Genomic DNA, 16,279 nt, shown 5'->3' on the forward strand with positions numbered 1-16,279 from the left:
TCTGAATGTTCATCCTGATGATATCTAGGTCAAGTTCGAAACAGGGTCACGTGCCTTCAAAAACTAGGTCAGTAGATCTAAAAATAGAAAAGCCTTGTGACTTCTCTAGAGGCCATACTTTTTAATGGATCTTCATAAAAATTGGTCAGAATGTTCATCTTGATGATATCTAGGTCAAGTACAAAAGTGGGTCACGTGCCATCAAAAAGTAGGTCAGTAGGTCAAATAATGAAAAAACATTGTGACCTCTCTAGAGGCCATATTTTTCATGGGATCTGTATGAAAGTTGGTCTGAATGTTTATCTTGATGATATATAGGTCAAGTTTGAACTGGGTCAACTGCGATCAAAAACTAGGTCAGTAGGTCTTGAAATAGAAAAACCTTGTGACCTCTCTAGAGGCCATACCCTTGAATGGATCTTCATGAAAATTGGTCAGAATGTTAACCTTGATGATATCTAGGTCAAGTTTTAAACTGGGTCAACTGCTGTCAAAAACTAGGTCAGTAGGTCTAAAATTATTAAAATCTTTTGACCTCTCTAGAGGCCATATTTTTCAATGGATCTTCATAAAAATTGATCTGAATGTTCACCTTGATGATATCTAGGTAAGTTTCGAAACTGGGTCATGTGCGATCAAAATATAGGCCAGTAGGTATAAAAATAGAAAAACCTTGTGACCTCTCTAGAGGCCATATTTTTCATGAGATCTTCTTGAAAATTAGTGAGAATGTTCATCTTGATGATATCTAGGTAAAGTTCAAAACAGGGTCACGTACCTTCGAAAATTAGGTCAATAGGTCAAATAATAGAAAAACCTTGTGACCTCTCTAAAGACCATATTTCTCAATGGATCTTCATGAAAATTGGTCAGAATTTTTATCTTGATAATATCTAGGTCAGGTTCAAAACTGGGTCACATGAGCTCAAAATCTAGGTCACTATGTCAAATAATAGAAAAAACAACGTCATACTCAAAACTGGGTCATGTGGGAAGAGGTGAGCGATTCAGGACCATCATGGTCCTCTTGTTCTATTATCATTCACTGTTTTCTCTCATCCTCTATCGGCAAATATTTTCAAATAGACGCACTGTCCTTCCAGCCAACATCTCTTGTATTTGTTAAATTTTTTCTTATAAATGTTTTTGTATTTAAGGTTTATGTATACCAGCCAACAACACCATATTTATCAAGTCAATCAGTGAGACATTGGCAGCCAATGAGCCACATCTTACACTAGAATTCCTTGAAGAATGTATACAGGGCTTTGGAAACTCTAATATAGAACTGAAACATTTGTGTCTGGAGTATATAACGCCATGGTTACCTAACCTCACAAGGTAATTTTGTCATTTATTGACTTTGAGTGCTTGTCTTGGGTTTGCTTCCTGGCCACGTTATACCTAACCCGTGAAAAATGGTACTAGCAGCTTCCTCACTTGGTGTTCAGTTTTAAGAGGATAGTTTTAGGACTGGTCAGCCATCTGGCTGCCATATTGAAGTTTGATGGTTTTAACTTGGTTGCTGCTCGTGCCAGAAATAATGCATGAAAAGGCACCTTGAGAACTTCCTCAGCCATCCGAAGATGGAAGGCAACCGTATACTGTGAAATCATTAATGTTCGTGGGGGACTAATTTTTGTGGATTTCGTGGTTGAGTCAATCCACTTTATTTATTCCCAACGAACAAGTAAAATTCCATTCAATTTATGTTCAGAAGTTGAAATCCATGAATTTACATCCCCACGAAATTGCGGTTTTGTCCAAAACCACGAAATTTCATGCCCATGAAATTAAATGATTTTACAGTAACCTATAATTGTGTTGCTTTGATGTTAAAGATAAACCCAACAAAAGTAAAACTTTCTGGAAATTATAATGTTGTAGTGTTCTTATTTTATTGGATCCTTCTATCATGTAATTTTGCATTTACCGCAATATTTGCATATTATAATCTGTTAGCACTTTAGAGTAGATTTTCAGACACTTTTCAAGGTAGGTTGTGTGTATTATAATGATTGTTTCCCTTCCAGAATATTATACAGCACATCTGGTACACTTTATTTAGGTCACATAAATCTTGAATGTACTGATTCGGTTTGTGTGTGTTACAGGTTTTGCCGGCATACAGATGAAAACAAGCGGCAGAAAGTGGCCCTGATTCTGGACAAGCTCATCACCATGACGATAGAGGAAGTAGAGGTGTGTACAGACCTGAACTGGTGTAAAATTGTCACATATATGCAACCAGAATGTATATAGTATTCGTTGCTTTCATCATCCATGTCTGATTCACACATAACAGACCACTCTGTGTTAAGATAATTGAAAATGAATGTTATAGACCACTTGTGACTTGTGTTGAGGCTTTTGTGCTTCCTTCAGATAGGGGAGCTGAAGCTTCAGATTTGCTGTGTGGATATGAGTGATCAGTTGACAAGTTTCTGTTCTGTTGATGCATAGAAGAGATTTATAGAACAGATTTATCAAAATGATTTATAGAAATTTGGTAAAATTTGCCTTTTAAAGCTTGATCTTTTACTAGATAATTCATCAAACTCTTTGCATGATAAGCAGTAATGTTTTGAAAGTGCTCAACTGTGAACACCTGTCATAATTGTTCCTTTATCTGTCATTGGTACTCTAAGCAAACAGGTCATTGAATGCATTTTGTCTTGACATTCCTGTGCTTTAGTAACAATATAATTATAAACATTTGCAGATGTGCCAATCAGTACAAGTAAAGATTGGGAGAAATATTGGTACAATATATAATTTTTTTGCAAGCAAAGATCTGGGGAATAGTTGGTACTAACAATATATAACATTTTGCAGATGTACCCTTCAATACAAGCAAAGATCTGGGGAAATATTGGTCAAGTGGCAGATCTTCTCGATATGGTGTTAGACAGTTTTATCAAGCGCAGTGTGACAGGAGGGCTGGGTTCGATACAGGCAGAGATCATGGCAGATACCGCTGTGGCTCTCACATCAGCTAATGTACAACTTGTCTCCCGGAAGGTCATTGGAAGATTGTGTCGGGTATGAAAACATTCTTTGAATAGTATCAGTATATGTGAAGGTCACAGCCAGTACTGAGGGCCTCAGTGTCATGCAGACCTTTAAAATGAATTTATGAAAAGAAAGTATTAGTAGATACTTTATGTCATGTAAATTGTGAAACGTGAATTGAAACATTTTCAAAGATTAATTATTGTAGATGTTTTCATATGAATATAAATGATTAAACCATTTAAATAATTTCATTTACATTAATTGTGATGGGTTACCTTCCTGGCTACTTGAAGACTTGAGAAAAGTAAAAGAAACAAAGAAAATAACACAGAAATGGTTAAATGATTTAGATATTTAAGACACCATTGTTGTAAATTATACAGGAGCAAGAAACCTCAGTTAATTATTTAACTATGCAGTTATATTTTCTTTTTTCAGAGTGTTACAATTATGTATGAGCTAATGTTTTGTTAAATTTTATAAACAGTTGATAGACAAGACATGTACATCACCAACCCCAACCTTAGAGCAACATCTGATGTGGGATGATATTGCTATCTTGGCGAGATACCTTCTCATGTTGTCTTTCAATAACTCACTTGATGGTATGTAGAATCTCTTAACATATAACACTGCTTTTTAAAAGAGTTTGACAGCTAATTTAAGAATTTATTGAGAAGTTCAAAATAACAGATTTCATTTAAAATAATTGATTTATTTGTGTTTTTGCTGGGTTTAAAGTCACAACACATTTCTGGTCATATGGCAAGTTCCGAGTCTTTAATGGTGGAAGAAAACTCACAGTTTGCCTCTGGGCATATTATCAGGCATTGCTGGCACATTGATTGAATCACCTGCTTTTCATGAGCTGGTTAGATGGTTTCCCTCGCAGGACAGTCCCAGCAAGGTTTGAACGCAGAGACAAATAGCAAGTGATTCAGTCAGAAACCTTAACCACTTAGTCTTTATTATTGATGTACACTGATCTTTGGATCATGGGGTTGTTAATTCTATCTTGGGAGAGGCATATGCTCTTCATGACACTTTGATAAAGGCATTATATCTGAAATCAATAATCCTCAACCTCTGATTACTGTAAAGGTCACAATAGCCTAAATAGTTTTCCCTATATATTCTATATAAAACTGACCTTTTTCAAAGAGCTACCAAACATAGCTAGACCCATTTCAGAGTACAAATCCTTACCTCATTTTAAAGAGTTATGATAAAACTGATATAAAATGAAGAGAAAAGTAGGGGTCATGTATCTTCTAAGAGAGATTTCTCTGGTCACATTTACTTACTGTAAACTGACATCAAAATCACACTGCTGTGACCTGGAAGTACTACTCATACTAAAATTGAGCTTGACTTCACCAAATACAACCTGCTCTCCCATTTTTCCTACCAAAATGTCAACAATACATCCACAATGAAATTTAAACAAAAACTAGCCTCAATTTAGACCTCTTTTGCCATGCCAAGTGAAAAATTAGTGCTCAAATACCTGGCAGCCATTACGCGACTAGACCAGATGGCTCCCACGCTGGTTCCTTTAGTTTAGTTAGGCCTATAAGAAAAAGTGTTTTTCTGTAATAGTCTCAATTTCATTTGTATAGTACCAGTAACACATCTGCATGAAAAATACCAAGTTTCAGCTTGATTAAATCAGTTTTTCAGGTTTTATGGCATTTTCAGTAACGCGGGTCCCTGCGCCAATTTTCCTTCAAAACTGATGTCGCGACATAATTTTTAACCAGTTCTTCTAGCCAGAGCTGGTTTTTGCCCTATTTCATAAATTTTCACCATAATTTGCAATCAAATTACACACTTACACTTTGAAATATACCAAATGTCCCCTCTGAAAGGTATAGATGGGCATAATTTAGAGTGCAAATTTGCATTTTTTTAAAAAATTACCCCCAAAACAGTGAAAATGTGATTTTTTTGGGTTTTTATCAAGTTTTGCAGCAAAATTTCAATGAAATGCTCATTTTTTACCAAAATCTGACCAAACTAGTTCATTTATATCAATATCTGGACAAATCTCAATTTTTGCCCACATTTTCTTATAGGTCACAATAGCCTTAATAGTTTTCCCTATATATTCTATATAAAACTGACCTTTTTCAAAGAGCTACCAAACATAGCTAGACCCATTTCAGAGTACAAATCCTTACCTCATTTTAAAGAGTTATGATAAAACTGATATAAAATGAAGAGAAAAGTAGGGGTCATGTATCTTCTAAGAGAGATTTCTCTGGTCACATTTACTTACTGTAAACTGACATCAAAATCACACTGCTGTGACCTGGAAGTACTACTCATACTAAAATTGAGCTTGACTTCACCAAATACAACCTGCTCTCCCATTTTTCCTACCAAAATGTCAACAATACATCCACAATGAAATTTAAACAAAAACTAGCCTCAATTTAGACCTCTTTTGCCATGCCAAGTGAAAAATTAGTGCTCAAATACCTGGCAGCCATTACGCGACTAGACCAGATGGCTCCCACGCTGGTTCCTTTAGTTTAGTTAGGCCTGTAAACGCACATATTTTACGCGGGGTCAAAATTTCACAAATTTGAAATTTTGAGTATGTTCGCGAGGTTTAATATCCGCAAAATTGTAAAAATGGTATCCTGCTTGAATAAGAATTATACTAATGGTGAATATTTACGCGAGGATTAATTTTCGCGGGATGTAGGGCCTTGCGAATATAGCGAAAATTAAATCCTCGCGAAAATTTCTGCTTTTGCAGTATGTGGAGAAGTTGGCAGTTACTTGTTTGTGAACAGATCTGTACTGGTACAGAATCCAGGAACACCTGTTAGCTTCATTACCTGCTGTTTAATAATTAAAATACTGTTTAGAAACTTAAAAAACTGTGTTTGACTCGAAACAAGCAAACACGCCATCTTTTTAGGGTAAAATAGATTATGATATGTTAATTACTTTGCTTTACAGTTGCCAGTCATTTGCCATTCCTGTTTCATATTGTTACGTTACTGGTTTGCACGGGTCCACTGTCGTTACGTGCATCAACACATGGTCTAGTCATCAATATAATCCATTCCTTGTGCACGTGTTCACAACTCCAGTTCTCTGGTAGGTGCAGCTGTTATTTTCTTTGTTTACAGAATTACTCTGTAGACCTGTTATATAAGTTTTCGCACATTCTCAAGGTCTTGTGAATATGTGATGGTTCTTGCTTCTTTTTTCAATTTTGCTAAAAATTTCTGAAAATGGGTCTTAAATTTTTTTATATTATATTCAATTACATTGCAACAGAATTAAAATACGAATATGATTCATGTTGAAATAGTTTCTTGCATCTGACAGAAAAATGGTATGAAGTGAAATTCAATTTCAATAATTTTACTTCAGAAAATACTCTGAAAGTGTTGAAGATGAGCTTGGCAGAATTCTCGCTGCCCAAGTTTTACCAGTTGTTTGGTATCAGCAAGGTGAAATCAGCGGCAGTGAGTGCATTCAGGACCAGTTTCAGACCCGGTGACAGATCTTTTACTATGTCCCCACCAGAGCATGAGAAGATGCCCCTGTGTTCATTAGAAACCATTGTTGATGCTCTGCTAGAGATTATGGAGGTAGGAGCTGTTCAACACTACTTCTTATACTCATAGGTCAGCTGGTACCCTACACATAGGTCAGCTGGTACTGTAGACATATAGGTTAGCAGGTACCATACACATAGGGCAGCTGGCACTGTAGACATAGGTCAGCTGGTACTATACACCTAGGTCAGTTGGCACTATACAAATAGGCTAGCTGATACTATAAACATAGGTCAGCTGGTACTCTATATCACACTGTGTTACTGTATGATATGTTGTAGTGTTTTTGCATCACATTCTATTCAGGATTATGTAGGGAACAGCTATATCTGTATTTTTGAGAATTCCTACTTTGTAGTTGGATATGTTTTAAGTTCACCAGAACTTTGTTTAGGATGAGCTTTAGTATAGGTAGATTTTCTGGTTTCTGTTGTCGTTCAATGTCCTGCGTCAATATTTTACATAAATATCTCCTCTGAAACTATTAGAGAAGAGTTACACCTAGCTTTGTGCACAGCATCCTGGTAGGACCTCTGTTAAATTTTTCTTGGTTTTGCTTGGCTGCTTTTATGGGCCACCAGAGCTATAAATAGAAAATCCTATGAACGCCTTCTTCTTGTGAACCACGTAATGAGTAAACTGAAACTTGAACCGTAGCATCCTTGTAAAGTCTTGTCTCAGTTTAGCTTGGTCCCTTTTTGGGGCAGCTAGCTTGTTAGGTCCTCCCTCAGTTTTATTCAAGTGGTTCTGCTTGAGCCCCTTTATGGGAAGTCAAAAGCTAAAAATTGTGAAACCATTAAACAAATGCTTCTCATGAACCACTTGATAATCTTTACCACACTTGCTCCATAGCATTTATGTAAATTCCTTTCATTTTCAAATGGTTCAACTTAAACCTTTTAAGGGCTGCCAGAGCTAGATATAGGAAAAAATCAAAAACTGACTTCTAGTGAACCCTATATGAATTGATACAAAACTAGGCCTATGTTGTCTGGATGTGGTCTTCTCTCAGTTTTGTTCAAATGGTTGCGCTTGGCCCCTTCAAAGGGTCGCATGAACTGAAAAATATGTAAAAAAAACCTTAAACCACTTAATTTAATGAACTGTTAAATGCATCTTCCTTGGCAAGGAGCAAGGGCTAAAGGTCATAGTCATCCTGTGGTGAGTGATCTAGGCATTTGGGCCTTTAATTTGAGATTATACTGTTAAATATGCTGCTTACAACATACACTCGTCAGTTTCAGGCGTGTAATATGTTATAGTCACATTATTTACAGTAGCCTGCCCACTTAGCTCAATAGGGAGATCACAGATCTACGGATCGCGTGGTTATAAGTTCAATCTTCTGGCAAAGAGTATGTTCTCTGTGACGATTTGATAACAGACATTGTGTCTAAAATCATTCGTCCTCTATCTCTGATTCATGTGGGGAAGTTGGCAGTTACTTGCGGAGAACAGGTTAGTACTGGTGTAGAATCCAGGAACAGCAGTTAGTAATAGGTTAATGCTGTTAAGTTAACTGCCCACCATTATATATCTGAAATACTGTTGAAAAAATGGCGTTAAACCTAAAACAAAACAAACATTATTTACATTGTCAATTTCAGGCATATAATAAGTTACAGTTACTACATAAGCTCACTTTATTTACAGTGTCGATTTCAGGCGTGTAATAAGTTACAGTTGACATAAGCTCACTATTTACAGTGTCTTCAGGCGTTAATAGTTCAGTTACGACTAGCTCTTTATTACTGTCAGTTTCAGGCGTGTAATAAGTTACAGTTACGACATAAGCTCACTTTATTTACAGTGTCGATTTCAGGCGTGTAATAAGTTACAGTCACGACATAAGCTCACTTTATTTACAGTGTAGATTTCAGGAGTGTAATAAGTTACAGTTACTACATAAGCTCACTTTATTTACAGTGTCAGTTTCAGGCGTGTAATAAGTTACAGTTACGACATAAGCTCACTTTATTTACAGTGTCAGTTTCAGGCGTGTAATAAGTTACAGTTACTACATAAGCTCATTTTATTTACAGTGTCAGTTTCAGGCATGTAATAAGTTACAGTTACTACATAAGCTCACTTTATTTACAGTGTCAGTTTCAGGCGTGTAATAAGTTACAGTTACTACATAAGCTCACTTTATTTACAGTGTCAATTTCAGGCGTGTAATAAGGATATTCGTAATTGCGATTGGCTTCAACAGTGGACAGATTTATCAAAGAGGTAATCTTTACTAATAAATTTGTAAAATGTAAAACCTTGGTTAAGGTAGTTCTACATGTTTGATTAACTGGAAGTGATGAGGTAACAACGTTTGTCCGTAATAATTAAAATAATGCTTAGTAGTAGTTATACAGGTTGTATAAGTGTATTGCCGGGATTATATGCTGTGTATTAAGTGTTAAACAGCCTGTTCGTTTGTCATTCTGAAAGTTAATTTTGACAAAATGTTGTGATATTTTAAAAAATTGAAAATAATGACATAAAGTAAGCAGCAATGTAAAGACTCTAGTTGATGTTTGGTGAATTGTGAAGAGTTAAGCACATGGACTTACACATTTTATTTGTCCGGTGATGAAAATAGGTAAATGCCATAGAAGCCCATAGTGAAAAATGATCTGAGGACCAGTGTCTTCAAATCAGCCTTTTAAAAAAAATCAAGCACCAAAGCCTATCTTTTTTTACTGACTGAATTTCCTTATGATACAATGATACTTTAAAAAAATATGGTTTAATAAATTTCTGTGTTTAAGAATATTTGTTTCAAACATGCAGAACTAACCTTAATGGTATCCTGTGGAAAATCATTAATTTCCATTGAGATACCATTTGTCTGCAAATATGTAGAAGAAGATAGAATTTGTTGTAAATATAAAAAAATCAAGAATTTCTTGTAAATGGTCATCAGCATTCTGAAGTTTGACATGAAATTTTAACATTTGTTTTGGCTGCAGTTTTGCCTGAGATATGCAGATACACATTTGTGGGGGATTCATTTCAGTGGATTTCATAATTGTGTTCATGACATTAATTCCAACCAACAAAATAACTCATTCAAAATCCACACTATTATGTTCCCACAAAATACCTGTTTTGGCAAAAAAAAAAAATCCACATAATTTTATGCCCATTAATCCTTAACATGCTGGACATAATTGATTCTTCCTATGCGACCAGTGTAGATCATGATCAGCCTGCACATCTGTGCAGTCTGATCAAGATCTGCACTGTTTGCCATTCAGTTGGTATCTTTTTGGTAAGCACCCCTTTTAACAGTTAATGGTACTGTCCAGATTGAAAGATGGACAAGTTCATTACAGAAATTTAGCAGGGTAGGGGTTAAATTGAATGATTTTACAGTTTGATGACTTGGTTGTTTCACCATAGTTGGTAAACTAAGAAACTTACTTACCGTACTGTATTATTATTTTATTTTCCAATTTCAGATTTGCATTCCAGTATAACCCAGCACTTCAGCCCCGGGCAATTATAGTGTTTGGATGTATAAGTAAATCGGTGACAGATTCTGAGATTAAACAAATGTTGAAAATACTCATGAAGGTTAGTTTATTTGTTCTTGATTTTTGTGTAGATCACTCTTAGCAGAACATTGTTCTAATTGTCCTAACTATCACTACTCAAATGGTACACCGTTTTTCTCATTGTCTGCCCATTTTATCTATTATGGTGATTACTTCATAAATTCATGTGAAAACAAATTCCAAGCATACAATAATTGTGATGCCATAAAACAAATAATGTGTGTACAAAAACTCACCTGTGTGAAATAACATCTCATATGAATATTTCATTTTGAAGACATTGTACTTTGTCCCATGGGTGAGAAAAATTATCAGGAACACTTTATAAGCATGTTTTCATTGTAGGGATTAGGTACAATGGACATTATATATAAGTAGGTAAGTTGATAACCTTGTCCAGCTGTATGATAAACATGTTTGATATTTCAGGCTTTAGAGTCATTCCAAGATTTGGTTCTTATAGAATCCATAGTTATGTGTTTGACAAGGCTACAACCCATGCTGAGAGCTGTAAGTTACTCTACTTTAGTAGAAATTTTTCAAGTAGCTTTATTTATGAATTAAGATACTGTTTTGCTGATACAACCACACTATCGTTTGTTACCATCTTAATGCTCCCAGGGGATGTTACATTTTGCGAAAAGAAGGATTAAAACCAAACCAATGTGGGGGGGTATTTTTATGCCCCCGAAGGGAGGCATATAGTTTTTGAACCGTCTGTCGGTCTGTCTGTCTGTCGGTCTGTCAGTCTGTCCGCAATTTTTGTGTCCGGTCCATATCTTTGTCATCGATGGATGGATTTTCAAATAACTTGGCATGAATGTGTACCACAGTAAGACGACGTGTCGCGCGCAAGATCCAGGTCCGTAGCTCAAAGGTCAAGGTCACACTTAGACATTAAAGGATAGTGCATTGATGGGCGTGTCCGGTCCATATCTTTGTCATCGATGGATGGATTTTCAAATAACTTGGCATGAATGTGTACCACAGTAAGACGACGTGTCGCGCGCAAGACCCAGGTCCGTAGCTCAAAGGTCAAGGTCACACTTAGACATTAAAGGATAGTGCATTGATGGGCGTGTCCGGTCCATATCTTTGTCATCGATGGATGGATTTTCAAATAACTTGGCATGAGTGTGTACCACAGTAAGACGACGTGTCGCGTGCAAGACCCAGGTCCGTAGCTCAAAGGTCAAGGTCGCACTAAGACATTAAAGGATAGTGCATTGATGGGCGTGTCCGGTCCATATCTTTGTCATCGATGGATGGATTTTCAAATAACTTGGCATGAATGTGTACCACAGTAAGACGACGTGTCGCGCGCAAGACCCAGGTCTGTAGCTCAAAGGTCAAGGTCACACTTAGACGTTAAAGGTCATTTTTCATGATAGTGCATTGATGGGCGTGTCCAGTCCATATCTTTGTCATTCATGCATGGATTTTAAAATAACTACGCATGAATGTGTGGCACAGTAAGACGACGTGTGGCGCGCAAGACCCAGCTCCGTAGGTCAAAGGTCCTAAACTCTAACATCGGCCATAACTACTCATTCAAAGTGCCATCGGGGGCATGTGTCATCCTATGGAGACAGCTCTTGTTTACATTGTTTTAGTATATATAAACTATAAGTGCAACTTACAATAAAGGAATTTTAGCTGTGATAGTATTTTTATTTTGACCCAAATGAACAAAAAAAAAACAACATATATTTTTGTTAATTGAGACAGCATTTGTTAAGGGAAGAATGTTAATTATAGTATATATACAATATTTTATTTTCAGAAGAGTTTGAGAATCATGTACTGTTTATTTCAGGATTCCCCAATCCACAAATTTTTGTTCTGGGTGGCCATTTCGGTGTTACAGTTGGATGAGGTATCTCTGTATGCAGCGGGGTTGTCATTGTTAGAGCAGAATTTACACACACTGGATAACATTGGAATCCTGGAAAATGATGCAAGTCTTGATTTCCAATTTATTCATGAATTACATCAGGATTTTTAACATTTATAAAAGTGCATCTTCAGTTATGACTTCTTATGTGAACTAGGGAACTTTTGAAGTGAGGAGCTAATTACACAGGCTTTAAAATGTGGAAATGAAATATTGTAAAATCACGTAATTTCTTCAGAATGAAATTCCATGGTTTTTGCGAAAACAGCTAATTAATTTGGTTATAGATGTGGGGATTTTAAACCTTTGAACTTAAAATGTATGGGAATAACACTGCTTTGTTAGGATTAAATTTTGTGGATTGACTGAACCACAAAATCCATGAAAATTTGTCCCCTGCGAAAATAAATGGTTTCTTATTAAGCTTAATATAATCTGCAAAAGTAGATCAGGTAAAAAGTAGTTCCTTTGACAGCTGACTCAGTGGGAGCATCTATAGCAAAGTAATTATGATTTCTATCTGAAGCACATAATCTTCTCTAGTGTTGTGTTCTTTATATTAATAACCATTTTACTAGCTTCTGGAATGCTGTTTTACCCATGTGCCTTTGCTTTCCGAGAATAATGTCTGGGACCTGACTTGCACCAATGAAACTGGAAAGTGTCACATGATCTTTTCTTTCAGTATTAGACATTTATTATATTTCAGTCATTAGAGCGGATCATGATGGAGACTCGAGATCCTCTACAGTGGCATTTTAAACAGCTTGACCATGCCATGGGGCTCAGTTTCAAGGCCAACTTTAATTTTGCTCTTGTTGGACACTTGTTAAAAGGTTTGTCTTAAACAGTTGTTTAAAGGAAGATCATGATAAAAAATCTGACTTGTTTTGTTAGCTCGACTTCTTTCAACAAATAATCAGAGCTTTTGTTGTCACCCATTCACAGGCATCTGTGTCCACATCACTAAAGTTTTGCATTTAAGCAGGTTTCTCAGAAACTGCCAACAAGCTGAATGCTTTCTAACTCCACACATGTCTTTGGCATTATGAGTGAGATGACCTTAGAAGATAAGTTACATAACATAGCTGTAGAATATTCTGTTAGGTTTTAAAGACAGTTAAGCTTCGAAAGAGCAGTAATATACTCTGTGCTGTATAAAAGACATTTTAGGTGGGATACAGCTACTCTGTGGAGTTTTGAAAGACAGAAGAGCCCGTAAAGAGCTGTTAAATATGTCAGGGTTTTATAGACAGTTGAGCCGAAAAAGAGCTTTTGAATACCCTGACTGTCGGGTGTAAAAGACAGTAGAGCCAGGAAAGATCTTTAGAATACCCTGTCTCATTTAAAGACAGTTGAGCTGGTAAAGAACTGTCAGGTTTTAAAGTCATTAAAGAACTGTAGAATACCCTGTAGGGTTAAGAAAGACAACTGAACCTGGAAAGAGTTGTAGAATACTTCGGAAATCTTTGAGAGTTGACTAGAGACCCTGTTAACGTTTTGCTCTTTATAATATATATTTGTAGAAGTGAATATGTAGCAATGTATACTGGGCCACATGTAACTACATGTACAACAAAATATGGATTATGTTACAGGATTCCGACATCCAATCCAGACAACAGTTTCTCGTACCATACGTGTTCTTCACCATCTGTTGGCCATCACAAGTAAACCTTTAGGGAGGTGAGTAATTCATTTATCATGTTTTAACTGCACATTGTTAACATGGGAAACATTCACAATAGGTTTTCTTTAGCAAACAGTACGACTTACAGATGGTAAGTTATTTGGAGAAAATGCAAATTCTTCAATTTAATTTCAGTATAAAAATGTGGTTCCTCTGACAGCAAATGTGACAAATGCCACTTCCAGTAGGTGATTTTTATTACTAGGCAATAGTCTTGTTGTACTGAATATAACCATTTTTAGGGGGAAAATGGACATATAACATTAATTTTGTTGATGTGACTTAAAACTGAGACAGTGAACAAGTGGAAATTTAGTTCTTGTTTCAATATTATCAGCATCATGTCATAAATCATGTTGAATACTTTTATTCACAAAGTCTTAACAAATAAGGGTACTGAGAACAAGATTTTGATATGAAGTTAATTTAAAAAACTGTAATCTACAGTATATAGTGCATACAAAGTTTGTTTTCCTTTCAGTGTTTCTTCCTTGACCAGTCGGTTCATATATTTTCAACTAAATGTGTAATTGTCCTTTTCAAGCAGTTAAATGTGTTCAATTCCATATACAGCAAGTGAGAAATGAATTTAGCTTTAGAGTATGATTATGGAATCATGTAGAATGTAAAACTACTGAATATACATTTTACAGCTCAAAACCAAGATTTACATGTACAAAACAATTTTAGGGACAAGTTTGAAGTGAATCCACAGACGGTGCCATACCTTGCGGCGCTGGTGTCGGTATCGGAGGAGGTACGGAGCAGGTGCCACTTGAAACATCGTACCAGTCAGTACATGATGACTGATTCTCCATCTAGTGACAGCCTTAGTGCCGAAATATCCCAGACTGTGACAAATACTGCAAACCCTGGTACGTGAAACTTACTTTTAAACATATCAGATATGGAATTTAATGGCTAACCTTAACAGTATTAAAGCTCTTTTAGAATGTGAAAAATCACATAATATATTGAAATGTTGACTCTTTATAAAGTATTTTTATATCTTATAGATATTGCTTTGTCAGTCCGTCCATCTGTCTGTCACATTTCCCTGGTGCAGAGCATAACTACTAAAGAGATTTAAATGAAATTTAAGATTTAGATATATACTAATGGAAGGGCATACATAGTTTTTCAAATTATCTCCCTTTATATGGACCCAAAGGGACATACTATGTTATACTCACAAAGGATTATATCATGTGATGGCGCAAGTTGTCTGTCGGAATATCAGTCAGGTAACAATATCATTTCCACTTAAGATGGCTTTCACCTATGATCCTCAAAGTTTTGTTTATTTTTCTCCAGGTATGACCTCGGCCCAGTCTAGTGTATCTGTGGCAACTACGAGTAATGGAACCATGCCATCTGCTACAAGTATATCCCAGGCCCATAGTTCCAGTTCTGTGTCTACAGCAGCATCGGCTTCATCTGGGTCTACTACCAGCGTTGCTGCCACACACGCAACGCGGATCTCCTGCTGCCACAGACCAGTGCATAACCCACCCAACAACCTGCGCAAGCGGCGGAGTCAGTCTCAGTGCCCCTCAGTGGGGCCTACCGACAGAAATCAGGAACTTTTGGACCACAGGCAATGATGCGCAAAAGACATGTGGTCCACCGATACAGAATGCTGCTGCAAATGTGGCTGTATGTATTTTACTTCCAAATCATTTTTTTTTTCGCCGGTAGCATTTTTGTTTGCTGAGACCATGCCTAGTTAAATGATACAGAATGAAATAAAATTATAATTGAATTTATCAACTGTTTGTGATAAATTTCTGATAGTTGATAAGTCTTGCATTTGCCCTCATAATTTTTTTTATGTTTTTCTTTGCTGCATAATGCATATAGCTGTTTTATCAGTCCAAAAATAAAATAAAATTGTTGCATTTTTAACAGCAAAGTAACAGTTCTAAGGTGTGGCGAAGCCTGGACAATGACACCAATGCCGGAGCAGGGCAAGGGGCTGTAATACCAACAAGACCACCTCTGTTCAAGACTCAGACCCGCAGCATCTCCATGCCTTTGCCGGGAACCAAAAACATGGAAAAAGGGAAGTCACAAAGTCGGCCTGTAAGAGGCTCAGTATCCAATGAGAACAATATTCTACTAGACCCGGAAGTACTGACAGATTATCCAACGCAAGTCCTTGTGCTTACAGTACTGGTAAGCTTCTATATAGTACTGCTTACAAGTATTTTGCACACATTGGGTCAACAATAGATTACTCATGGTTCGCACAGGTCCTTGAATTTGATCCCAAGTCTTGAAAGGCCTGATTTTTTCTTCCAAAAATCCCCTGAAAAATACTTGAATTTTGAAAAATGGTGGAAAGTCCTTAAATTTGCTAATAAACTGGGTCAATCGTATTGTAGGGGAAATACAAAAAAATAATAATAAATAATAAAAACGTAGCAAAAATACGGTGTTTAAATACAAAATACAATGCACAACCAACGGATGGGAAGCTAGTGTAACACGTTTCGATACGAATATAGCGATTTCACAACGTTAAAATAATATTATGCGCAATAGCGATTTT

The 16,279-nt window shown here is 36.3% G+C and overlaps 1 protein-coding gene across 1 annotated transcript in view; it reads left to right on the forward strand.

The window, feature by feature from the left end:
• LOC123533079 (neurofibromin-like) overlaps window positions 1-16,279 on the forward strand; it is a 111,929-nt gene that overhangs the window by 76,516 nt on the left and 19,134 nt on the right. The window contains exons 45-60 of the mRNA XM_053520449.1: window positions 1,158-1,341; window positions 2,115-2,202; window positions 2,836-3,042; window positions 3,503-3,620; window positions 5,986-6,126; window positions 6,406-6,626; window positions 8,764-8,825; window positions 10,049-10,163; window positions 10,574-10,654; window positions 11,961-12,101; window positions 12,748-12,874; window positions 13,637-13,724; window positions 14,419-14,603; window positions 15,043-15,264; window positions 15,326-15,384; window positions 15,637-15,903. Of these exons, the coding sequence (XP_053376424.1) occupies window positions 1,158-1,341; window positions 2,115-2,202; window positions 2,836-3,042; window positions 3,503-3,620; window positions 5,986-6,126; window positions 6,406-6,626; window positions 8,764-8,825; window positions 10,049-10,163; window positions 10,574-10,654; window positions 11,961-12,101; window positions 12,748-12,874; window positions 13,637-13,724; window positions 14,419-14,603; window positions 15,043-15,264; window positions 15,326-15,384; window positions 15,637-15,903 (2,306 nt within the window). The remainder of the gene's footprint in view (window positions 1-1,157; window positions 1,342-2,114; window positions 2,203-2,835; window positions 3,043-3,502; window positions 3,621-5,985; window positions 6,127-6,405; window positions 6,627-8,763; window positions 8,826-10,048; window positions 10,164-10,573; window positions 10,655-11,960; window positions 12,102-12,747; window positions 12,875-13,636; window positions 13,725-14,418; window positions 14,604-15,042; window positions 15,265-15,325; window positions 15,385-15,636; window positions 15,904-16,279) is intronic.

The sequence above is a fragment of the Mercenaria mercenaria genome, chromosome 12 (assembly GCF_021730395.1).
Source record: "Mercenaria mercenaria strain notata chromosome 12, MADL_Memer_1, whole genome shotgun sequence".
NCBI lineage: Eukaryota > Metazoa > Mollusca > Bivalvia > Venerida > Veneridae > Mercenaria > Mercenaria mercenaria.